This window comes from Cyclopterus lumpus, chromosome 17 (genome assembly GCF_009769545.1).
Source record: "Cyclopterus lumpus isolate fCycLum1 chromosome 17, fCycLum1.pri, whole genome shotgun sequence".
NCBI lineage: Eukaryota > Metazoa > Chordata > Actinopteri > Perciformes > Cyclopteridae > Cyclopterus > Cyclopterus lumpus.
In genome coordinates this window covers 13,130,847-13,157,470 of record NC_046982.1, presented here as the reverse complement: position 1 = coordinate 13,157,470, position 26,624 = coordinate 13,130,847, and the positions used below count along the sequence as shown (strand labels likewise).

At 41.4% G+C, this 26,624-nt stretch overlaps 1 protein-coding gene across 5 annotated transcripts in view; it reads left to right on the top strand.

Annotated features, from left to right (window-relative positions):
- The window catches only part of LOC117745969 (receptor-type tyrosine-protein phosphatase F), a 153,182-nt gene that overhangs the window by 71,028 nt on the left and 55,530 nt on the right, over positions 1–26,624 (top strand). For all 5 annotated transcript variants that reach the window (XM_034554668.1, XM_034554665.1, XM_034554667.1 and 2 more), the window contains 4 exons: positions 12,743–12,931; positions 17,063–17,173; positions 24,121–24,390; positions 25,265–25,846. In XM_034554668.1, coding sequence (XP_034410559.1) covers positions 12,743–12,931; positions 17,063–17,173; positions 24,121–24,390; positions 25,265–25,846 — 1,152 coding nt within the window. The remainder of the gene's footprint in view (positions 1–12,742; positions 12,932–17,062; positions 17,174–24,120; positions 24,391–25,264; positions 25,847–26,624) is intronic.

The window sequence follows — 26,624 nt, the reverse complement described above, 5'->3', positions numbered from 1 at the left end:
GACGGATACCCTTCACTTTTTAACCAATCAAGTATTTGTTCTATGCAGATGAGCGGGTTGTTGAGATATTGGGGTTGGTACAAGGCTTTAATTTAATTAGCAGCAGCCACCTTGCTCGAGTGTCCTTGGACACTAACTCTATAGCTTGTTGTATATAATATTAGTAATAATATATATATATATTTTATAGGTACTCAATATAAATCTGACCATCTCCTAATCTTTCTGTGTGTGATCAATAAATGATCATAAAAAAATAAAAAGATTGTATATAGATTAATTGTTAAATATCATTATTAGACGTTTTAAGTCAAATTATGTCATATGAATGGGGTATGATCAATAGATAACTTACAAACTAACGCCGGTTAATTGATCCCGTGAGATTTGTTTGACAACGGACTCAAATTTCCATTTTATATGTAGCTTAGACATCTGGATGGAGTCATTCTTGCTTTGAGGCAACACATTTGTATTATCTGTACTTGTCCATCAATTGCTCCCTGCTTTTGACAAGCTTTATCTGTGAAGACTGCAGCGTCTGGTTTGTCTGTGCCGTCAGTGCTGATCATGTATATTGCCTAAAGGGAGAGAGAGGGAGAGGGAGAGGGAGAGGTCAATGAGTTAAAATAACATTTAAAAAGTGGTTCATAGAACAAAGAGAGCCAGACCTTTTATTGTATAAGTTAAAAAAAATGTAACTCTATGTTCTTTTGTGTTTTAGTTTTTCTGCACTGGTGGTGAATTAGAGCGGCTCTTTAAAAGTCGATCATTACAGCTTTGCCTGCATCCCACCACTTTCTGAATTGTTGAAAGCATGTCATTTGATATTAAAACCTCAAAAACACATTTGCAGCCTGTCCTAATGACTCACGGAGCGGATTTACATTTCTCTAATTTATCCCATAACTTCAACCACTTTGAAGAAACTCAACATCCTGAAAGGTGTTCAGGAAATGCTGGGATGTATTTATCCTATCTTAAGTGGGCCAGTGGTGTTCAAAGAATCTTTTAAAGTGTCGGAGCTTTTTACTCCAGCGCAAAGAACATATTTGCTTAAAGAAAATTGCTTAATGAATGGAGATGAAATCCTTCCCAAGTATCATCTATTGCATTGATGATGATGTCAATGCCAAAACCATTTAATTTCTTTGTTGTCTCATAGTCACATACTCAGGGTGGGTGGACACTATAATAGTAACACCTGCTGTTCCCACAATGCTTTGTTTCAAAGTGGACCAAAAGACCCGGAACAGCTCACCTCGCATTGCATGCTTGTTCCGGTGGATGTATCCAATTGTGCTTCTGCTGTCATACATTTATTGAGAGCAGAGCTGCAACCTATCACTGTTGCAAAATTGGAAGTTATGGCCACTGTTGATTGTCAGGACATATTGAACTCCTTATCTGGATTGTGTCTCTGGGCTTCAGAAGATATTGGAGATGTGACAAGACATGCACATCCTTTGATATCTGCGCATCGTCTCGAACAGACAGGGATATCCGTGAATTGACTTCTGCTGATAATTATCTGCCACAAAACAGCTGAAACAGGCTTTCATTATTCAATTACAGATTTGACTGAATACTTGTTTATGACAGCATGGCCGATGTGATTATCAATAGTGTTTCACCATGCGTGTATTGCATTCAGAGTGACGCACTGCTTCTTCCATTAGAGTGTTGGGGGTCAGTTTTGCCTGGGATTGATTCCTTTTGTGTGAGTCCCCACGTCTGCATCCACTCATGATTATCGGAGCCCTGGTGTTTTTATCGGTTACACTGTGAACCAGACAAGAGGCAAGCGGTGAGAGATCATCAAGCATCTGAATGTGAAGAGACAATATTATTTTTCATGCAGCCTCACTGAATGAACACATTGGGTGATGGAAACTGTCACTCACAAATGTGCTCCTGAATCAAATTGATATTTGAAGGGTCAAATCCTGAGCACTCCGACCCCTGCAGACAGTTACAGTGTAATTTTGTAGCAAATCAATTTCTTCATTACTTCATGCTGTTTTTCTTACTTTAACTAAACGTGTTTTATGCCCAGCCATAGTTCAACCTCTCCCTGCTCTTATGCTGTAGCTGTTCTGCATTTTTGGTAATCCAGGCATTGTTAATAGGTCTATCACATTTAATTCCCTCTTCCATCACAGGAAAACCATAACAATGTAAATCAGAAGTGGCCCGAAATGTCTAATTTCAATAAAAGAAAATGTGCAGAACTCAGTGAAAGAAATTAATTTTGTTGTAGACCCAAGAGTAAAATACATTTTGATTTAATCGATTTCTAACAATTGCTTCATAATATTAGCCCTGGCTCATAGTGTATTGCATATTGTTTTGGTTCGTTATGTATAGATAATTGTCATGAATCATGCACAAAAGTAATGATTAGCCAACACACCAGGACAAGAAGAACTGGTAGACAATTAATCTAAATAAATTTGTTTAATAAGAAAGCTCTGTGAATTGATTTACAACTATGGTCATTTTAGGCCACAGTCGTTGTTGTTGTTTCCAATGTTTTCACCACCCTTACTACAATACATCATCTCAAAAAGGACCATGGTAACACATCACTAATACAATCTCAGCAAAAATGTGATATATAACAATTTCTTGTTAGACCTTTTATTATATTACGTTTCTATTTCTGGAGAGGAATATAAAAGTAAAAACAACACACAGTGCTCACAAGAAAAGCCCCACCTGACATTCCTTTATTTGTTAACAATGACGGCCTGGGCCTAAACCCCAGCAGGTAAAGAGCAAGGTCCACCTTAAAGCTCTGCAGGCCAGTGAGTCAACGGCTCCCCAGGCCCTGACTGGCTATGGATGGATGGGCCCACTGCATGTCAGGGGGGTTCTAATACCTACACTCAATGAGCTGGCTAATGGGAGTCCTTTCACCCTGACCCATTTTCCTCACACATTTACACACCAGGCCCTCTTGGCTTACCCACTGGGCCATAGAATGCTGTGGAGAACGGCTTGTTTCACTATCAGCCTTATAGCTTGGCCTTAAGCTTGACATTTTCCTCATGTTTAAGAGGCATAGTCCCATTTTCTCTAAGCTGCTAAACAGTTTTTTCAAGGTTGTAGTTGATCGGTGTGCTTACAGCCGTCAAAGGCACTGTTAATTTTGCATGCATTACATAACACTCACAGTGTCAGGCAGGGCATGTTCACCAAGTAGTTTGATGCACACACTTGTTTCTGTCATTATTTTATGAAATGATGGTGAGGTTAGAACCAAGATTGTACCTAAAAAAAAATGGTCAGAGAAATTAGAGCCTTAGGTTTTACTTTAAACCTGATAATATTTAGATCTCTTAAGTCAGCCAAAGCTACTAGCTAATTCACTTTAACCATAGAATAGTACCAGCCATCAAAGTCCTTGCTACTGTTGGCCAGCCCAGATGAAATTATTACATTTGCCTCTTTTGAGTTCAGCAGTTAATAGGTCACGCCACAGTGTGATATTTTTTAACACCAATCACTTCTGCAAAAACAAACAAAGTTGAAGCTGTCGACATTGATTCCCAGACTCTGTGTATATAACCGAGAGAATAAGTAAAAGCTGTCACAGGAGGCCAGTCAGTGAGGATTTCATTAACAGAATTTGCCACATTCCACTACATCCACTGCCTTTCTCAGAACTCATAAAAGCCATCCCTATCTGCTGTAATTACACTAAACATGTCACAATAAAGCTCTGCTAATGATTAATTTGAGCTGTGGAGGGGCTCAATTAATTCATTTATTTGCAAACCGCCACTCTGCTTCCTTTTGTAGACCGATTTCATTAACCGTCACGCTTCCTGATTTTTGGTCCTGTCCTTGTTCTTTTTTTCTTGAGACACCTGGAGGAATAGCCTGTCTTATTAGCCACATCGTATTACCACAGAAATGTACCATGAATTCTTGGGTTTTCCATTTCAGGGGCAGTGTTATTAAAATGCGTAGTAAACCACAAACCGTGCACTATGCTATAATCTCAAGGGTCTTCAATCAAACTCCTGTTGGTGTGACCACAAGGCAAGAAGTAGAGCTGTAATCTCAAAAGGAAGGCCTATAGCTGTGCTACCGGTACTGCGTAGTTAATGGAGGATGTGATTCTGTGCAGCGGTGCTTGTCCCACAAGGTGACTTGGTCAGCATAACCATGTGAATTCAGAAGACCACCCTCAGGTTGCAGTAATGGTCGGAGGCCACGGTTATGTACTAACTGGTGCGACGCAGCATAAATAACAGGCGTAGGGCATCTGGCAGGGCTGTAGATCATACTGACAACAGTGGAAGTATGATATCAGATTGGAGAAAAGGGGAGAAGTAGAGATGAATAGGAAAGTGGAGAGGGGGATATGATAAAAAGAGAGGGAGGGAAGGAAAGAAAGAAAGGAGTTGGGGGGAATTAGATGACTGTTATTGATCATCTGCCTGTAGGCGAGGAAGTAAGGCCAAATGTTCTGCTCTGCCAGACAAATAAGTGTATTATTTCAAAGGTCATGGCATGCATTATAGTCTTTTTACTCCAAGTACACTTGGATAAACAGCATGGTGATGCAACCACGAGCACGTAGCACTGAGAGGACTAACAACGGCATTAACATGGCTTTTATTATGACTGTGTCTCTGTCATGGTCCGTTGCGTGCAGGTGTGGCAGTGCGTGCAGTTCATCTATCCTGAACAATGTTTGTTTGATGCACTACTATCTCCATAGCAACTGCCATAAAAACCTGGTATAAGCGATAGTGTGGCAGAGACAACAGGCGTGACTAGATGTTAAGATGTATTTCAATGCTCATTTCAGTGAACATTGTACATTTGCCTTTAGTTCCGTGGGGATATTTTTTATTTTATTTTTTTACCATTTTCATGTCATTACAACAGTATTACATCAATGGCCTCCTTGCCGGGTCTTTGATGTCGGGGTGTGCCGTGTCATCCCTTCTGAGGACACCTCTGCAGTGGGAGCTCTGCCAACTAGTATTTCTCTGAAGAGCAGGAAGGTCCTGCTCACATGCCCTTCGTAGCAGAACATGTGAGAAAAACTCCTTGCCCTCCGATGTTTTGCAAGTCAAAAGCGAAGAGGCCGTTACATGAATACCAGTCGAGTCTGTCTGCCTGCCTTATTCCGTGGGCCTTATTAGTCGCTGCCTGAATGTCACAGGATTTCAGGCAGGATTTATCAGACACATACAAGGTGAGAGTTGACTGAACCACAGGAAATGTTAATTAGCAATAGCTGAAACAATGTATTCTTACTTTAAATGGAGTGTGATACGTCCACCACCAGCAGCTTTTGTGTTCCTCATAAATTCACCTATCACCTTTCTTCCCTTAAGGGTTGCAGAAAGCTGGAGCAGACATTGAGGCTAGAGGTGGGGTACATTCTGGACAGGTTGCTAGTCAATCACAGGGCTGAGACATAGACACAGACACAGCTTCCAGACCGTAGGCGTGTCATGTATTTTTTTTGGGGGGGGGGCAGACTAGGAGAAGCCCACACAGACATGGAGGAACATGCAGACTCCACACAGAAAGCATGTCGACAGGTCTGAACCCAGAATCTTGCGGCGAGACAACAGTGCACCACTGTGCAGCCGGTCATAAATCCTTTGCACTTGTCACATTTTCCAAATGAACCTCCTGAATGTTTTGAGCACCATCAGCGATTCAACTGTTCACCGAGATCTTTCATTTGAACTCCTGGCTTTCCGTTCGCACCTCCTGCTGACGCTGACACGCCTCACACACTTCTGTGTCTCCGGCAGATGCAAATGTCTGTCTCAACGATGTTCTTGGCTCGAAACAGCCGCAGGCCATGTGCTTTGTTTCTGCACCAGACTCGTCTGCTTTTCACTGCCATATTGAGTCAAGACCAGCTGAGACGCTTATTGTACTATATTTAGTTTTTCTCACATCTTGGGCTCGCAGAAGGGTGAATAATAAAGGCTTTATTGAATAAACATAGAAAACACTGAGACTGTAATCTTTGTAGTTTTCCAACAAATATAACCTCTTTCAAACATTTACAGTTGCTATCAGTGAAGAGCTTAATGCTTCACATTCCCACACACAAGCAAGTGAAAAACCCAACCGGCCTACATATGACATGTCATTTTTTATTTTTACATATAAGTGCATAAACCTCTTTTTTTCTACCTATAATGACACACTTATGTATGTTTAAAAGGGTAGATTTTAGAGCAGTAATATTTCATGAGACAAGTGGCTGTGTTGCTGTCACTGTGGTCCTTTGGTTCGCACTATCAAAGGAGACATCACCTTTAATTGTTGTCATCCATCACTTGGCAACAGCCACACGTGGAGATCATAAGGCCTTTTATTTCTTGCTCGAGTTGAGATCAGCTTAGATGAATAAGATAAGGAATTTAAGAAAGGCTCACCGTATCACCTCCATTTTTGACGGCCCACGCTGAATTAAATTAAGTAATGATACAGAATGAAGCAAGATGGTATGGGCAGTTTTGCAAGTATGCACACAACTCCTGTTCATGTTATAGCAATGTTTTTGCATGAGTATTCCTTGCCATATGTTTCATGACTGCGTGTTCTCTGAAGGGACTTTAGTCTGGTGTAACTCTGACTTGAAACATTCATAGTAGCACATGAGAGTATAAGTAGGAAGGAGACACGAGATACTGAAGAGGAAACGAGGCAGGCGCTTTATTTATGCAGAACTGGTGTATCTTGTACCACTGTGTCAGGGCTCCCCTGTTAAGGAGGAACGGGGTGTCTGGAGTGTTTTCCCCCATTGAGATGAGTATGTTTGGGTTGAAGGGAAGACGCGAGCCGATGTTAGTGTGGGATTGAGCTCCAGCAGCTTCCCAGTGGGACAGGAGGACAGGGACGGGTCTCTTTCAGCAGGGCTCTGATTAGACCCATCGCCCTAGCTGCCACGCTCCACTCACACTGGTAATTGGAGCTGGCAGGAGGTTGGCATGCACCCCTCCCCCCTGCCCCCTCCACTTCTCCCCTGTCCCTCTCTCCTCTTTACTTTTTTTCCTCCCTCATAGGAATCTTACTTCACCTGCCTGTGGCTGTTACAACAGCAGAAGCACATGTCCTTGACACAGTAGTTCATTACTGTATCATGCTTTCCTAATTGAACTAATTACCATTGTTTTTATTTTCTCTTTACAAATGGTATTGCTAATGTTTTCCAGTGCCATTTTATGTATAGTCAAGACCCCCACTGCTATCCTAATTGAGTATACTACAGAAAACCACAGAAAACCTTCCCCTCCTTTCCACCGTACTGTTTTAACCACTGTAAACAAGCTTGTCTGCTAAGCTGCCGTTTTGCAGTGTGAGTCTGTGCGTGACAAACAGCTGTGGAAGACACAGTGCTCCTTGTTTTTCACATCATGACAGAACCAGTTCACACGTACCTGGAGTTACATCTGACGCATATCAGCCTCTGGCCTTACTCATTTGCAAATCTAGGGCGTTTCTACTACTTTTTGTTCCAACAACTGTACCACCGAGGCGCTTTACAAATAATAACTAAAAACTAATGCTCTAAGAAAGATTGGATTGCGACGTCTACGACAGTATATTATGTCAGCAGCAGTACAACGATTTGGATAACAGTGTTTTTATTTATTTATAATGTATGTGAAACACTGCATTATTTTTTACTGTTAAGTTTGCAAACAAGCAGAATGAATAATGGTGTGTCACACATGACATGACATTGGAATTCATATGCCTCCCTGAAGGCATCATGTTGTCCGTCTGTATGTTCGTTCGTCCGTCCGTTCCGTTCTTGTTAACACGATGTGTCAAGAACACCTGGAGGGAATTTCTTCAAATTTGGCACAAACGTCCACTTGAGCTCAAGGATGGACTGATTAGTATTTGGTGGTCAAAGGTCACTGTGACCTCACAAAAACTTTTTTTGGGCCATAACTCAAGAATGCATATGCAAATTAAGATGATTTGACACAAATGTTTATGAGGATAAAATGATGACATGATGACATTTTGGACAGTCATGGATGTTAACTGTAACATGGCTGGTTGTCAGAGTAATTGTAGTGTGACGCAGACACACCAGCCGTAGTATAAATGCACATACAACTATAAATCAGCCTTAATGGATCGCCTGCAGGACATTATCGCATAATTTTAGCATTGTGTTATTTCAAATTTCCCCATGAAAAAAAATCAACCTGCATAGTGGATTATGTCCATATTCCCCCTTCTGGAAAAAATAGCTAGAGTTCAAATCTCCCCGTCAGCTTGACAATATCTTTTATAAGTATGTGTATAGAGAAAACTTTCATTGATTATTGTTTCATTTTTTATACCTAAAGACAACTTTAAAAAGCTATATTGGATACGGGCTGCATTGAAAATTGACCGTTTTATACTGATCACTATGTTAACAGATAATAATAATTAACTGTTAAATGTTACAAAGTTATTCACGGATAATTTAAGGATAATCAGCTTAACTAAGTCTTCCATGACATTTAAAAATACAATTATATAATGTGACATTGTGTGGTATATGAATTATTGTGCCTTTTAAGAGTAGAATCACAAGTATACCTCCTGAGGCAGGGTGTTAAAGATCTGAGGGCGCTGTATGTCAGAGACTCAATCAGCTTCATTCTGCAGCAGATAGCTTGAAATGCAGCAAATGAAGTGAAGCTTTCCCCCTTTCTCTTTAGTGGCGCAACCTAAAACCTGAACATTGTAGATCCTGCTCAAATGTTAATATCACAGACATGTACAATCTTTTCTTTTAACACGGTTTAAACATGCCATGTTTTTGATGTCCTTTGTGTTTACAGTTTAAATTGTCTGGGGATTGTGTTTTTTTCTGTAATCTATCTGGTTACGCTTCTCCAAGAATGAACTAACCTTGGATATCTCCTGTTCCCATAACAGTACACACTATGGAAACAACATGGAAGTTAAGCAATGCTCTGCCTCCTACATACTGTATCTATGGCATGTACTGGACATCGTGTTAAAAGTGACACTCCAAGTGAAGCCACTATTGAGTTCTCCACTTCTCAGATAGCCTGTGAAAAGAATGTCCACCAGTTGTATAACTGTTCACCTGCAATAAATAGGGGATAGATCCATGTCTAACTTTGGAGCAGCACTCACCCTTGTAAATTATTTCCTATCTGTGCTTCCTGATTGGACAATGCTGCTGACGCAAGTATTACCTCCTTTGGATTCTTTCACCCTTTTTTTACCAATGATTAGCATTTTTCTCAACCCAGGAACCTTCGGCAATAATCTTAATCATTAATATTTACAGGAATTTATGCAAGAGCGTTTGGTGGAAAATATCCAATGCTGATATTTCTTGTGAAAGTGAAAGCATAGTTCCAGAAAGCACTATAGTATAAATAGCTTTATTCCCTGGTAAGGCAAGACACTTCTTTCTGTGGGAAATTTTACAAATCTTGAAAGTTTCTGCAGGTATATTTTGTATGAAATAGAACAAATCTTAGGAACTTCCCCTCAAAATGTGGTATGACTTCTCAATCCTCCTCAGCACTGTCCCCGGGGTAACGGCTCGGTGTGATTGAAAGGATCAGTGTCATGCCTCGTTGAATCGATTGGTTTCCACCATAGTTACGTTGTACCGGGCCTAGAGGGAAGCTTCATCATTTTCTGGCTGAGAGGTGCAGTGATTTGGGGGATCCAACCATGTGTTACATGAACACAATATGAACACATGAACATTTGGAATCAGTGTATTGAAGTCTGCCTTCCAGACAGACAATACAGACCTCTTTTTCTCCTCTCTTGATTAAAGATCAACCATCAACCTTTTGAATACGTTAGCACATAACTATGAGAATATTGACAATGTTTTTGTCTTTTTTATTAATACATTTCAGAATTTGACTGACAGACTGGCACAAGTTGTGCATAGAAGTAAAAGTAGTTATAAAAAATACGGGGACTCTAGTTCTTCCTAACACAACCCCCTCGACGATCTCGATAGTGGGGGTGAATCAGATTGTCAGCGGAAGTGAATTTCTAAGTTTTGGGGCAGTGATAGAACAGGCCCTGTTCCCATACCACTTAGCCCTGGATCTTGGGACAGAACAAAGTTATGGGGATATAAGTTATTTAATCTAAGAGGGCAAACACATTTAATATCGTGTAAACACACACACATCAGAATTTTGAATTTAATTCTGTAGCGAACAGGCAGCCACTGTAAAAAGGCAAGGACAATAGCAAAGGAGTGTTATTTTATCCCTCTTTGGCCACCAAACTGTCCATTTTAAGTGTTTGTTTCCTCTAAATAAAGCCTCATACAGAAAATGACTGCAGCTTTAACATTATGGTGTGTACGTATATAGAAATCTACATCCCCTCTCTTTCTCTTTGAAGGTTAGAGAGAACAAACCACAAAGGAACACAGGGTGCTACTGTTACCGTTTTTTCATACAATGACAAATTGTCCAGTATTATTACAATGAGATTTAGTTGTCTGGTTTGTAGAGGTATCCTGATTTCGGTTGGGATGTCTGAAAACAAATCCTATCAGTAGACAGGAAGTGGGCCTCGCCACACAGAGCAGAGGCCATGCAGAGATCTGTCAACTTTCTGAATTTGAGACGCTACAGGCCAAACACAAGGGTGAAAGCAGGAACTGCTCTACCGGGGATCAGAACAAAGTACAACACCCATGCACCTATTCATGCTCCAGCAATATAAGTTTACATATGGATTTTTGATTCAGACAAGCCAAGTGAAGTGGAAAAATCCCAGTCAGTGCATCCCTTCGGCTCCATCTTAAATTGGACAGCCTTCTTGCTGATCTTAGAGACAATTAAATCAAAACTTAGTCCACGTTATAAATGTGCTTAAGAGGGTCGACCAATTGCACCAATAATACTTTGAGTGGAGTAAGTATAGTTCAAATGTGCATTCGGAGAATCACTCCTTGCTATGTTTATAGTTTGTTTATTCCTACATGGAGAGATTGTACTGCGTATAGTTCTTGTCACAGCTGATGACTGATTTGAGACAACCCTGTATCTATTGTCACACAGCTCACAGTGGGCAGTTTAATAGAATATTTGTTTTGTGAGTGAACAACAAAATATTCATGTCTTAATTAATTAGGAAAGTTTGCAGAGAATGTTGCCTGTCTCTCTCTCTCTCTCTCTCTCTGTCTGTCGTACATGCACACTGTTGCAATCACAGTCTGACATGGTTGACCAGTCCAGGGCGGTAGTTTGAGATTAAATACCACAACACCTTGTTTTTGTATTTTTTAGTGGACCATTTTTTGTTGTTTAGTGGACCATTCGGTTTTACTTTTGGGACATGGTAATCCTATTCTGGACGCTATGTCCTCAACTTCCCTATAAAGCCAAATCTCCTGTCTAGTATTCTTTTTCGTCCCTGCAGACCAACTATCATTTGCTTAGTATTAACTTGCAGTTAGGTATATTCTCATGGTGAACCAAAGACAGGAGTAACAATCATTAGCACTGTGTGAAGGATTCCATTTTAGCACTTTGGCCCCGGGGAGATATCTACATATGAGGGAAAAAAGATAAAAGAGATTACAAGTTTAAGAGCAAGCTGATAATAAGACCTCTCGAGGGCTATTGTGTTTCCTCTTTATTAACGCTGTCCAGAGGTTAAATTAGGGTTTATTAGGAGGGCAGGTGGGAAGTGGGTCTGATTCAGGATATGGAGCACAATTAGGCGTTAGTGACCGTATTATATTTAATCACCTAAGGCGCCAAATGTGAATTGTAAAAAGATTACAAAACATTTATCTAACAATCATTTATTTTTAAGATAATAATTCTGTTACTGTTTAGCCACCTATACATGTTCTCATAACTCAACAGGGTGGGATATCACATTGTTTAATCTGCATTAACAGAGAAGACATCGAGGTAAACAATCGCCCAAGTGTTCCTAGTTAGTTTACCTTTGTAACGTAGCTGTTTACTCTCATACCCAGAGTATAGGTTTTGCACAATTGAAACACATGCATGTTAATGTTACATTTCAATGGTAGACACTGTATGCTGGGATGTACCGCTTACTGATGATAATTGGAATCCAATATGTCATGGCTCAGCCCCAAAAAAGCCCAGGACTACAGTACATATTGTTCTTATTTAGTTAATCTTATGATGAGATGTCAGTATATATTTGAGAACAGCCTTTCACCTGCGAAGAACACATTTTGCTTTAAGGATTTTATTTAAGGTGTTGTCAAGGATATGCTGTTACATTCATTATGATGAGTTGGATTATTCAAATAGGTTTGTTTAGCTTGCTAAGCCTACGGCGGATCATTTATGCATGGGTGCCCAGAGACAGATTGCAATCCTTCCTCTGTCTAAACCTGAGACTCCCCATGCCGGATAATACGCCTTCTATGATAATCAATCAAAGCTATTTCTATTCAACCAAATCCAAATCATACCAGATTTTTCAATTCCGCTGTAGTATATTCTGCGCGCGCGTGCTTTCTGATTACTGTTTGGCCTGTAACACCTGAAATGTTTTTGCTCTCTTTCATCCTCTTCTTTGCCCTTTCCAGCTCAACAACTTTGATGCACTCAATGCCTCTCACAGCAATTGGGAGCCTATACTCTGTCAGAATCGTTTTTTTCCCTTGTTGTTTTTTTCCCTCCTCATTGATTGCTCTGTGTGGCTTTGGATATACTAACAATTTGCCTATGCAAATTTTCAGAGAACCAAGTCCCCCACGGCTTCCCTACCATCGATATGGGTCCCCAGCTGAAGGTGGTTGAAAGGACCAGAACGGCCACCATGCTGTGTGCTGCCAGCGGAAACCCGGATCCAGAGATATCATGGTTCAAGGACATGCTTCCTGTGGACATCGGCAGCAGCAACGGGCGCATTAAACAGCTTCGTTCAGGTACAATTAGATTTTATCTGATTTAATTTCTCTCCATGACATACTGATAATGTAAATATAGCAAAGGCAACTTGCAAATTACATAAAATACCAACAGAGACAAGACATGCTAGACATGAGGATGATGTGGAAACACTAAAGGCCTGTCATGTATGACTTCACGTATTCTCTCTCATCACAAAGGACATGAACGTTTTACTCAAAGTTTGTCACATTGATTAGTTTGCTGAGTTCTTACTGAATGTTACTCCTCACAGCTGCAGACAATTGTAAAGTTACACAGAAGTTGGATTAGAGTTCCTGCATTTTTTGACAGTGATGCATGAGCTTCTAACCATCCAAAGTTCAGAAAGAGAATTTTCACCATAATAAATAATCCTTAATCCTCCTTTAAACATGCAGCTGGGTGACACTGAGGCCAGCCGATTATGCATTAACTTGGATTCAAACTTGCAAAAGATAAAATATGTATGAGGTGCTTTTTGTTCACAGTAGCAGTCCACTCGATAAATAAACAGTGTTCGCCTGACCTGGATCAGATGGAAAAGGTGCTAGGTGGAAAGATTAGTGGCTTTTGACTAGATTTGTGACTCCTTACTAAATCTGCCTCACGTACAGTGTCAGGCCAGGCTGCAGGTCTGAGGCTCCAAAGGTTAAAGATGAGAGCTACTCCAGAAGCAGCCTGGCACTAGAGCTGCCCAGTGGAAGCCGAATAGAGGTCACTGGAGCATGTTCACTTGGACTGTCCATGTTCTTGCAATATTAAGATGCGGCCCTCCGACAAGCACAACCTAAATTAGACGCAGATTTCTCACAAATTATATAAAAAACACAACTCCCTAATGTTTGATAATGTTTTTTATAACATGGATACAAATGTGCATGAAAACATGATTTTTTAAATGCTATTTGCTACTTCTAGCAACAAACCTTTAATTAGTTTTCTTTCTCATAAATAGAAATAGTGCCTGAAAATATGCTGATATGTAATGCCCTCAGACTAACAATTATTTTTTATCCACAACCCTTTTCTTGACATCTGCTGCCATATCAGGATTTACATTTACTGCACATGACCTGAAATGAGGCAAATTTTGCGATGGTGGAAAAAATTACATTCATTTTCTGCCACAGTTTAACAGAAAGGACAGAGGCCCAGTTCCTCTTATTGCGTTATACTTGCTCGATTCCTAGCACACAGACACATTTGGTCTATCTATTCACACCATCCAAATCATTCACTCTGTAGAGATACTAACTTTTTTTTAATGCAATACCTCTAACCTGAATACTTTTTGCTGTGCATCATTCAATTTTTTGTGTATGACTTTCATACATTTTCTCTTGCCCATTCTACTAACAGCTTTCTAGAGAAATGCTGTCTTTACAAAGAGTAATGCCATCTTAAATTAGAATGCTTAGTAAAAGAATATGCTTAAGTGGCATAGTATTTTAATGGTACAAAGATGTGGCTGTAACTGTTGTCTGCAAATACAAAAGTAGCAGAATTATATTTATGTGGCTGTGTTCATTTACAGACAACAAGTACAGTGCACAATGTATAGTTGCTTCATAGCATTGATTAAGTACATTGAACTTCATCACATTGCATTTAAGTGGCTTCTACTCTGTATCCTTTTTTTGTTTGTTTATTATCTGTGGCCTGTCAGAAGCCATGTTTTTCTCTCCCACTATAAGTGGATTACTAACTGATCTCTGAACCCTGTTTGCATCAAAATTACTCCCACCTAGGTGGTACACCAATTAGAGGTAAGGATGATGAAGTGTGTTGGAAAATGTCACGTCCACACCATTCCCTCACATTCACACCTGATCCCTGCATTTCCCCCAAAACGCCACATCACCAGGTTCATCCGTGGTGTTAGAGCCAACCCACCCTCTTCCACTTCCCACCTCGTCTCTTCCCAACATGTCCTGTCTGCTGTCTGCTCCCTAACAAACAAATGATCACCAACCCACATGTCAGGAGAACTGAACTGCAAAAGCAAGTCCAAAGTGTTATCTTGTAAATTAGATTTTTTAAGAGTCCTTCTAGACTGTTAGAAATTAGCCACTTTTATGAACACATGCACACACACACACACACACACACACACACACACACAACATCTTTTGGCTTCAGTCTCTCCTCTGGCTTTTCAGCAAAAAGGGGTGGTGAGTTGCATTTTTAACTAAAGGCCACCGCGACGGCCACAAGAGGATCTACCTGCCTCCTCTATGCAGCCTCAATGTAAACTGAAATGGCTGTATTTGTATAAAGCCTATGCAGCATTGCCCCCCAGCATAGGGAACAGGAGGCCTGGTTGAGATCGTTAAGGTGGAAGCTTGAACCCCTTTTTATGGTAATCTTGTGCTAGCATGATTTCCATTCAACAACAGTGGGGTAAATGCTGGACGTCTGGGGCAAGCGGAAATCATTTGCATTTACCAGCTGTCTGTCTCACTGTCTGTGCGTCCTTGGTTCCTAATACAACCCATATTCAATTAGACATTTAACTCTTTAGGAATTAAGGCGGCCTCACGCCTGCCGCTGTGGTCCCTTGTGTCATTTCTACACTTGTAAACAGTGAAATGAGCTTGCAGAAGATCCACCAGTGTTTGAGTAGTTGGAAGTAATTGAAGGGGTTTAGTGCTGCAGCTCTGACAACTGCCATAGCAGTAACCTTCTACAATCCTGTAGTAGTCCCACTGTTTCCTCCCATGGGAGGAAGGAGCAGATTGACAGATTGGTGACACCAGCATTAATATGCAGGTGCATGTCAGTGCTGAATCAGGCAGCGATGAGCTCAGTGTGCAGAGCAAACACCTTGGAGAGATATGTTGTCATCAGATCTGAGGTGATATTATTACATGGTTATGCCCCGCCCTGTTTCACTTCTCTTTTTTTGGCCTTGTCTCAATCCAAGCCCCCTTAGGTTGGTGGTGAACCTGTTTGTTGCATTCATCTCATACTGCATGATGTGAAAATAAAATGTATCCTGACATCATCTTATGCTGAGTATTTCTGTCAGTTTCAAACTGCATGGTGGCTGGCTGCCTTTCATGCTAGTACCATGCTGTTTTGGAGACATGATACATGTTATCACTCGCTTGTGACATACATATGTACTGCTGAGAGAAGTAGTGTTGTTTTTAAATATTTTTTTAATTGTGGGATGCAGGTAAGTTTTTGCTGTTACAATTACAACTTGTCTCATCTGTCAGCCATTTGCAAGGACTCGGGTTGTCCAAATGACCACACATAGACAGGTCTCCTGGGTTTTCATGCTTTGTTAGATCAACATGTTGGCCTTCTATCTGATGACTACAGCTTCTTGGGATTGTGAATACTAATCTGAGCCATCTGGCAGAGAAGCTTTTCCCTTGAGGGAGACATGGTGAAATAGTTGGTAATGAAAGAACACAATTATGACCTTACAGCTAAATGCATACTCAATAAAGATTGAAGTAAAGTTACTGGCAGCTGCTTTGCAGCAAAACCATCAAGAAAATAATGGCTGAGACGAACAGTTACGTCATCAGTTTACATTTTACTCACTAATTTTGGTTCAATCTGGTTGCATTACAAAAGAATGTCCTCTTTACATTATTTTGGCTACTCTCAGCTCAAAACTCAGAATACTTCTTCAGACTAGCATTCCTCTTTATGCCCCAAACTGTATTTTTATCCAAATCCTTGGATAACACAGACAATTGTACAGTTGTTGATATTAAGCAGCAGGTTGATTAGTTCCTCAGATATTAGCTGGTTAGCTTAGCCTCGTCCTAAAATCTGTAGATATCCCTCCATGACTCAAAACACTTTATTATTAAATTGAATTATTTCCATAACCAGAAGGCCTTATCAGACTTTTTTACCTTAACACGCCGAGGCAAATATTCTGTAAGCAGTTTCATTAAACTGCCAAATCAGCTCAACGCTTATGTTGTTGGAAGCAACAAAACTGCGCCCATGTCTGAGACACTTAATTACGCTTGAACTGGGCTAGACGAGTTAACTACAGGCTCTCTAGCGAGTCACTGTACAGATATCTGCTGTGGGTTCATGCCAAATTACATTTTGTATTCCATAACTGTCAAGATGGCTAAATTTGTTAATCCTCTACACAGGGGCTCTGCAAATTGAGAACAGCGAGGAGTCCGACCAAGGGAAATATGAATGCGTTGCCATGAACAGTGCTGGGACCCGTTACTCCGCTCCTGCCAATCTCTACGTACGAGGTAAAGTCAAACGTCTCTCTCAATTCTTGAATTCATCTGTCTTTTCTGTTGTCTCAAGCATTTCCCAACCACAAACAGCCATGAACCCCTTTAAACACTTGTCTGTTTCATTCTAAATGTTCACCCACGAGTGACCATGCATCTTTATATCTCTATACCTCTATATGTCCTTTCGCAACACCATGCATGCAATGGCAGAGCTTATTGTGCGTGATCAGAACTCCTCTCAGGAGAGTGGAGGAGGGTGCGAGTGATGAGCATCTGTTTCACTCTCCTATGACTTGGTTGCTCCTGTCAGGGCGGGACAAATTACACCTATTCTGTAATTCTTATTGATGCATGGAGTCATTTTCAGCATATTCTGTCCACCTTTAACCTGAGCCGAGTTCTAATTAGCGGGATAAGTGAAAACACCTGTGGGAAACATCTTTGATTGTCATGTAATGTTCCTCATTTGATGACCACATGTATACCACTATTTCTATATTTGTATTTTCTTCAACAACTTCTTTCACTATTATCCTTGCCTTGCGATTTCTCCCATACCAATGAACTAACCTCAACCTCCTGTTTGGCTGCGAATCCGACCAGGTGCAGGTACTGTGAAAACAGCTGCATTGAAACCATTTCCTCTGCTGGCATTGAAAGCCATGCCAGACCTCTTTTCTTTTTTATTTTGACTGTATCGAAAGGCTCCATTATTCCCCCCGCACAACCCAGAGCTCCGAAAGGCACAGAGGGGTCTGGAGTTTCAGGGTTTGTTTTTGTTGTGGTGTCTCCGTGAGCAGACTAATGCAGGGCGAGGGCAGCATTGTGCCCATCCTGGAATAAGCGGGTGTAGGAGAGAGAGTAGTCCAGGTCAGGCCCTGCAGATAACACCACCATGTCTGATGTACATGAAACAGAAAAGCTGCTCCAGTTGTTAGTGTGGGTGGAAGAGGGAGGGAGGGAGGGAGGGAGGGAGGGAAAGGGTCAGGGTAATAAATAGACACACTCGGCTATCATTTTCTAATTGTGTTAAAAGCATATACAGTAGTGGATGAGGCTATTTTATGAGTGATTGATTCCATTGTCTCTTTTCATCAATCAAGATAAAATAAGTACATTATTGTTTCCCTTATATTCAAGGCAAAAAAATGACAAAACACAGCATGGGAAAGGTTAAATCGAAACAATAAATTATCTCATTAAGATGCAAAGATAATGTTGAGAATATAGGATGGTATCCAAGATTTTTTTTTTCCAACATACAGAACCTCCTCCTGGATTACAGGAATCTGAGGTAAAACCATCCTCAAGGACCACAGCGGCATCAAGTTTACAGATTAAATAAGCACTGTGGGCTTCAGAAGATTTAGATCTTTAGTAAATCTTGACAGGCAGAAGGAGTCAGCCAAACAGCAAAGGCGAGGAAGGGACCCAAGTCTCGACTATTAATCGGGGAACGTCTGTCACAGGTGCAAACGCAGCTTTTTTCCCCCCACAGAGGTAATTACAGTAGTTGTACGGCGTGGCGCCAGCAGGGGCCCAAGGCCCAGCTTGTCTGTAACACCACCCAGGTAGCTGTCAACCCGTTGGCCCCGATACTAACTTTTCCACCAGCCTCGCGACACTAGTGGGGAGATAGAAATCAAACCAACCGTAACCTTTTAAAAGTGTACTTTACTGCAATGGAGAACAAAGGCTCTCGCCATGTTTTCACTCTGTCTTTGTTACTGCAGCAAGAATGAGGAGACGAGACCCGGGGCGGTGCTATCACAGGCCTGCTTGATTGGGTTTAAAACTTGAGGGAGTCAAGACAAGTAGCCTTGGACATGCCTCTCTTTCTCTCCTGTTGTTATATGTTTGTTTCTTTTATTTCCAGACACCAGAGGGGAGATTTAGGGGCTCACAACACACTTTCAAACATGTAAACATAAGAAGCTTTGGAAGCAAAAATGTCATTTGACAACCATTACATTTTACAGTGCAGATGTGTAGAATTAAAATGATACTTTGAATAATAAACAAATGGTTACAATTTTACAATTCTCAATACTTTATGTTCAAAATATTGCAATTTATTACTAAGATTAACAGCGTTTCTATATATATTATTTTTTTTCACTTTTTAGTAAATAACAAGAATTTCTCACATGAATAACTTCAGTACCTGCTAAAAATGCCATCCTCCCTGGTTAGAAGAGTAATTTGTAGCCTTGAAATGTCAGTAACGTAATAACCACTATTTGAAGGTGATATGAAAAGATTACCACGGGAGAACGATTTGTGGTATTATTCTCGATCAACACCCGCCCACATACTCTCTCACACACACACACACACGCACGCACGCACACACACACACACACACACACACACGCACACACACACACACACACAGACACACACCCGTCAGACTCACATTAAACGGCTTGTTATGGGTTAGTCTTTTGTGTCAGCGAATGTGTTTCTGTTTTTTTCCACGCTACCTGATCCAATTCCTGTCTGCAGGTACACAAACATACTGCCAGCATCACAGTCAACACCCTTGTTTTGACATTTTCGAGCCAAAAGAGAAGGGTGTCCTCATATTTCTCTGTGAAGGTGTCTGAAGATGTGGGTGGGAGGGGCTGCTCATGGATGTGTTTTCCTTTCCTGTCTATGCATCTATTTATGTCCGTCCACTTATCATCCAGTAAGTGTGTGTGTGTATGCGTATATCGGTTCAGGTGTGCACATTGTTTGCTGTGGGTCACTGTTGGTGACCCTCCTCTAACGGTGGACTCCATCAACGTGGGCAGAATCACAAGCGTCCTGTGATTGTGCATGAGCGCTCATTTGTCAAGTGTTTGTCCCACAATGGAGGAGGGATGTCAACTTCTGTCTGCCGGCACTCCTTCATATATCAATGTGAAACGTCAATATGTCACAGAGGATAAAGTGCTGCAGTCTGGCTACTCCCTAACCGAAATATCTTCATACTGTTCAATGTGTGTGTGTGTGTGTGTGTGTGTGTGTGTGTGGGTGGGTGTGTCACAGAGGGTAACTTCCAAACGTTCAATGCAGGTCAATTTAATGAAGAAAAAGAGTGGGGACACGTACACATCCAGTGTCCTTTACTTCAGCAAGTACTCTTGATATCAGAAATATCCTTTCAGTCTATCCTTAATGAAAACAAATCAAATAGATTTGACTGCAAATTAATGTAAAATTAAGTGTGTAAAACCAAAGTCATATTTCTTTAAATGTTTTACACCTAAGCTGTTTGAGTTTAATGTCAAATTATAGATTTGACAATGTAATTTGATTAATGATGAAGATACTAGCTCCTTTGTAAGAGTTTCCCTCCATGTTACTGTACGTATGCGTTAACTTGCCTCTCTGTACCATGTCACTAACCTCCACTTTGTCTGCGGAAACACTGTTCTGTTTCACTGTGTTGTCTTCCTCTCCACTTTGTATCTTTTCATTCCATCGCTCACCTACATCAAATCACTTCATCCGAAAACAGATCAGCGTGAAGGTTTGTCATTTTCACTTTTAATCCCCTCCCTACAATTTGATGCAGATTTTAGGGGAGGTAAACCATCATTTCCAGACCCTCTGATAAAGACACCCATAGCCCTTCCCTGAAAACCCCAAATATTAATTATAGCCCTCCCTAATCCATCCAATGTAATTTTGTCTACTCGACTGCATGAATCCCTGAATAGTTCTTGCATGACTTCCAGCACCACTCCCCCAAACCGTGTTTCAATTAGCCTTGCCAAGACACACAAGGAATCCCTGTGAAGTTAAGTCATTATTGGATCTCTGTTTTGTAATGTAGCGGCCATTCTTCCCAACCGCACCTGTATTGTTAATGTCAACCACATCCACCAAAAATTATAGCTCCTTTCACCTTCAGACTTTCTATCCGCCTCTGTAGGCCCATCAGAGGTGTGTGATGGATTACACCGGTATTCACGTGGCAACCGGATTTGTCAGGTGTTTAGGCAGCAGCACCCCTCCTCTCCAACTGAGGGACATGGGTATCAGAGCTGACAAAGCCATTCTCAGGGGATTATGTCTATTTTACAGCCATGGGCATCCTCTTCCCAGAGACTGAAGGGTGCGATAGGAGGAACACGTTAGCCTAATGAGAAGACATCCAGCTCTTCTTCGTGTGATGTTGTAGCAGGAGGCCCTGCAGCAAACAAGTTATTAATAAGTTTATTATGTTGTCAATACATTTATAGACTGCAACTCTGTTTGTAGAGTTCATAGATGATGACAGTGACGTTGTCCAAGAGAGAGGAGTTAATGTTTTGGAAATTATCTCGTCACGTGTACCATCTGCAATACATTGCTGCACAAAAAGCTGACCTATAGAATATTTAAGAATGAGCTGGCAGTGTGCTGACAGGGGGGATGATCAGCCATTATGGCAGCAGCACAGCCCAGTGCTGCTGCCAGGAAGCCCGAGAGCCCGCTGACTTTGTGCCAGTTTGCTAAAATATTGATTGACTGGACAGGTTCTGCTATCCTTAGGCACTTTGTCAAGGCCGTTAAATTTATAGGTATCCAGCAAGCAGGCATGCAGAGTGGAGACGGGGCTTATTTTGTGGTTTTGATAGAGTCCCAGAGCCCGTCTCTCCACGCCGCTCTCAACAGGAGAGAGGCTTCAGGGGAATCGATAACAATTACCTGCCCTCGAGTCATTTTGTTCCACAGCACCTCTCCAAACTTAACCGCACGCCATGAATTATTCACAACATTAAGTGTTCAATATACACAGGCCCCATTGACGGACTGCTCTTAGCACGGTTCAGTCTTTGGAATCATGAAAGAATAACAGATACTTTGAGCTTAATGTTCTTACATTAGGACGGCTCTTCTAATGTTTCTCTTTTTAGAGGCATATCTCATGAAAATTAGCAGCACTTAGAACATTTTACAGTTGTGTGAGAAGACACAGGTGGTGGCCAACATAAGTGGAATACTTGCACCTTTTTCTCTAAGTACTACAAGTTAAGTCTGTTGTGCATTAGTCATACTGGAAATCAGATGTTCACTCAAACATATATGAGAAAATTGGACCAAGTCCTTGCTTTATCTTCCTCTCCCAGTGTACTCAGGCTAGGGATCCCATCCCTTTCCTCAGCTCCCGTGCATGCTTTGCTTGAGAATGTCGTCCTTGTCCTGTTCTCAGGCTGCTAACACTCCTAAGCCTGTCCTGTGTTTTCATTTAAACATCGGACACATGCTTGTGAACCTCAGAAAGCAGATTTCACGGCTGATGTCAATCTTTCTGGACTGTCATATGTGTCAAATTTTTCCTGCATGAAACCTTCCTTCATAATGTAGAAACTCACAAAAGCGGTGCCCTCTTGTGCATTGTATCATTTCGTAACCTTCACATGATTATTAATATGAAACAGTCATCATTACTCTGTCTGAGACCATTGCTGACCTCATAACTGTTCTTAGTGATGAATTTTGTTAGCCACACACCTTTTAAAAAGTTCTTATAAAACAAACTGCAATGTTTTGATTTATCTGGGTATTGGTATGAAACAAAAACAAACAAGAATTGGGATATTATTATTTGTATGAGATATTGAGCCAAGTAGTTCAAGCCCACATGATTGTATTGATTACAACAACAAAAAATAGCAGCAGGTGTATCTATATACGGTACCTCAATTATTTTGGGGAAATTAAAACGAGTGCGAACCTGGTCTCCCTTATTATGGTGCAGTCCAGAGAACCAGCCTTCTTCTGACTGGAATCTCAAAAAGTGATTTTGTGTTTTTTCATTTCACCATATAATGAGGGGAATAATAAGCATTGCTATAACAACGTTCTGGTTCAAATTAGATTTGGGGGGGGGGGATTGGGGCAATGGGAAAAGTGGAGGGAGGCTCACATTTGAAAATCCATTTTCATGGAGACCGGTGCAAAAGAGCAATTACAGTCAAGGTTTTTTTTCCCAGTGAGACACAGAGATGTTGTAGTCTATTAGGGGAAACAGGCAGTATACATTTTGCAGGGACAGTTTCATGCTGTAATATTTTGAATGCAGTCGTGGGATAGGAATAATGGGACCTCACGAGGGGGCTTGGCTTCACTTTCTCCATAATCAAGGTTGAAGAAGTCACAGCTCCTCCTTCCTTCATTCAGCACTTACTATGAAAATGTTCAGCATCTTGTAACTTTAACAGGTCTGACACTGATGTTTGTTTACAGAATATTGTGAAGTTAAGTTTTATTTGCCATGTCAAGCGGATAGGTTTGTTACGGTTGCCAAAAGTTACCAGAAAAAGATCTGAAGGATGTACATTTGGCAAGCATTTCTTGTGTATCTTTATTTAGACAGAAAACAAGTCATATGTAAATGATGGCTGCCTGTTTATTCTGGGCCAGCTTTTCAGTATTGCATGGAGCGGCTGCATCAGTGTTTGCCTTGTCCCTGGCGACGTCAACGGGCCCTTCTAGTCTCCATGGGAACCCTTTTTAATGTCAGCCTATCTGCATATCAGAACTGCACAAAGAGAGGGAGAAAGACAGGCTGAGCAGAAGGAGCCAGAGAGAGGGAGCGCGAGGAGAAATCAAACAATGCCATCTCCACGGGGTCTCTCAATGATGCAACTCTCGCTGCCATTTGACACTCTGACAAAAGAGGGCCAGACATAGTCTCAAGGCTATTTTTTGATGATATCCCCTTTTGTACACTCGAGGATGAAACACCCCCTCAAAGTTTTATTGTGAATTTCCAGAGCCATTTTGTAACAGACCTATTATTCCCATTGTGCTTGCTTGCACATTAGGAGACAGGCGATCAGCCCTCCATTTGATTGGCTTTCTTGAGTTAGTTTTTAGCCTTGTCATGGGGCAAGACCATTCATGAAATAACATTAAATTATCATATTCATCTGACAATATCCTACTTACTCACAAATTGTTGCCTCTCTTCATCCCTTTAGTGCGACGTGTCCCACCCAGATTCTCAATTCCACCCACCAATCAAGAGGTGATGCCAGGCGGCAGCGTCAACCTGACATGTGTGGCAGTGGGCTCGCCGATGCCCTACGTTAAGTGGACGATGGGCCAGGTGGAACTGACGAAGGAGGAAGAGATGCCTTTGGGACGCAACGTGCTGGAGGTCACCAACATCCGCGAGTCAGCCAACTACACCTGTGTGGCCATCTCCTCTCTGGGCATGATAGAAGCCACTGCTCAGGTCACTGTCAAAGGTGAGGACCGCTGATCAGACAAGTTCAGACTAGTTGTTCTATCTGCTGCTGTATCTATGTGGGAGGTTGTTTCTGTGATGAACCGTGTTGGTTTTGCTGTTCATTTGAGTCACCCACTGATCTGATAATAAATATTATAAAATATAAGAAACCACTTTCAAAGGGCCACTGAAAACCTTTACACATAACCATCGCTGCCCTTGTGCCGCAGCTGGCATTTTGTAGTACACAAAATGCCAGTGAGGTCCAAATTTAAGTCTGTTGCTGACCGTTAATGTCAGGCTGATATGTGTTTCTTTCTTTGTGTTTTTTGAATCCTTTATTCTGTATCTAAGTGTTTGCGTGAGTGTGGCCCGAGTGTGTGTATGTAACTATGCAAGTGTGTTGTCTACCTCTTATCATTTGTTCCCTGTATTGATCCCAATTTCCACTCAACTGATCGATAAACAGTCGTTCAGGAAGACCACAGCAACACAAACCCCCTACTTCAAGGAAGCCAATATGAAGACTCTGTTTTGTTCGTATTTGTTATGCAGTCACAACAGGAACCACTCTTGCAATTTTCTTGAATTCTCAGTCGTGGCCGGGTCGGTTATAAAACACAAAATTGGATTTCAGTTTAACTTTTCTATTCATTTGTGGATAATGGCGGCTGACAGCACTATATGGATTAGCTTATGAAACAATCATTTTAGTGCTATGAGATAGATAATTACATGACCAGCCATGCCTTTTTTGTTTTTCATCAGAGCTGATTTTAGCTGCATTGTGGCTACATTTTGAGAATCACATGTGTCAGACATCCAATTTCTCTCAAATTAGCCACACGTCCATTTTTGATATCAAAGCTAATACCCCACTCTTCTCTCCTCAGCCTTGCCAAAGCCCCCCACCTCCCTCATTGTGACTGAGACAACAGCTACCAGTGTGACTCTCACCTGGGACTCTGGAAACCCAGAACCTGTCTCCTACTACATGATTCAGTACAGAGCCAAGTCCTCAGACAATGGCTTCCAGGAAGTGGAAGGTGTGGCCACGACCCGATACAGCATTGGTGGACTTAGCCCCTACTCTGAGTATGAGTTTCGTGTCATGGCTGTCAACAACATTGGCCGCGGGCCGCAGAGCGACCCTGTGGAGACGCGCACCGGTGAACAGGCCCCCTCCTCACCACCTCTGCACGTCCAAGCGCGCATGCTGAGTGCCAGCACAATGCTGGTACAGTGGGAACCGCCTGAGGAACCCAATGGGCAAATCAGGGGCTACCGGGTCTACTACAGCTCAGACCTGACGGCTCCGCTCAGCGCGTGGCAGAAACACAACACCGATGACAGCAGTCTGACTACCATCTCAGGCCTGACTCCTGATATCACCTACAGCCTCAGGGTGCTGGGCTTCACCTCGGTAGGTGACGGGCCACCTTCTGACATCCTGCAAGTCAAAACCCAGCAGGGAGGTGAGCCGCCAACCACTGTGATTGTCTCGTGTTTATTAATGTGTATATGTTCATGTTCACGTGTAAAAAAAATTATTTATTTTTCTGGTCACTATCTTCTATCTTACTTCTAATTCTATAAAAAGAAAAGAATGATACCAAAGAGTTTTGTTGATGGGAGCGTTTTGCACCAGGGACATTGGACCCCTGGGCAGAAGTCTATATAACCACAAAGACTATGCAGGCTTCCAGCTACTATTGAAAGAAAAGAGACTTTGAAAAGACTCTCTGAATCAACCAAGGTCTGTTAAAAGCTTCCACAACAAAGAGTTGAGTTAAAATTAGAATTCATATTGAATTGCTTCACAATCATCCCTGATGCTTCTTAAACACTCAGCTGTTGAACGGTACAGATAATATATACATAATAATGAATAAATAATCAATAATTTCATTGGTCAACATCAAGGCTATCATACACCTGGTCGAGACTTTGTATTTATTTATTCGTCCTTTGAGTAATTTTGTAGTTATGTAGTTATAATATTACAGTCAACGTCCACTGGGTGAAGAACCTCCATAGCAACCTCCATAATTGAGACTACATTGAATTAAATTTACTTCGCCTTTTTTTTCAAACTAGTAATATGTATTGATTACAATAGCAGTGACGCTACATATATGTACCTATAGCTTGTGTGAAAGGTGTGATAAGTCTATTTAGAAACGCCTTCCCATCAACTAATTTTTTTGGAGGTTTGTTATTGCTGCTGATACTGTGGAAAACATTAAGCTTTAG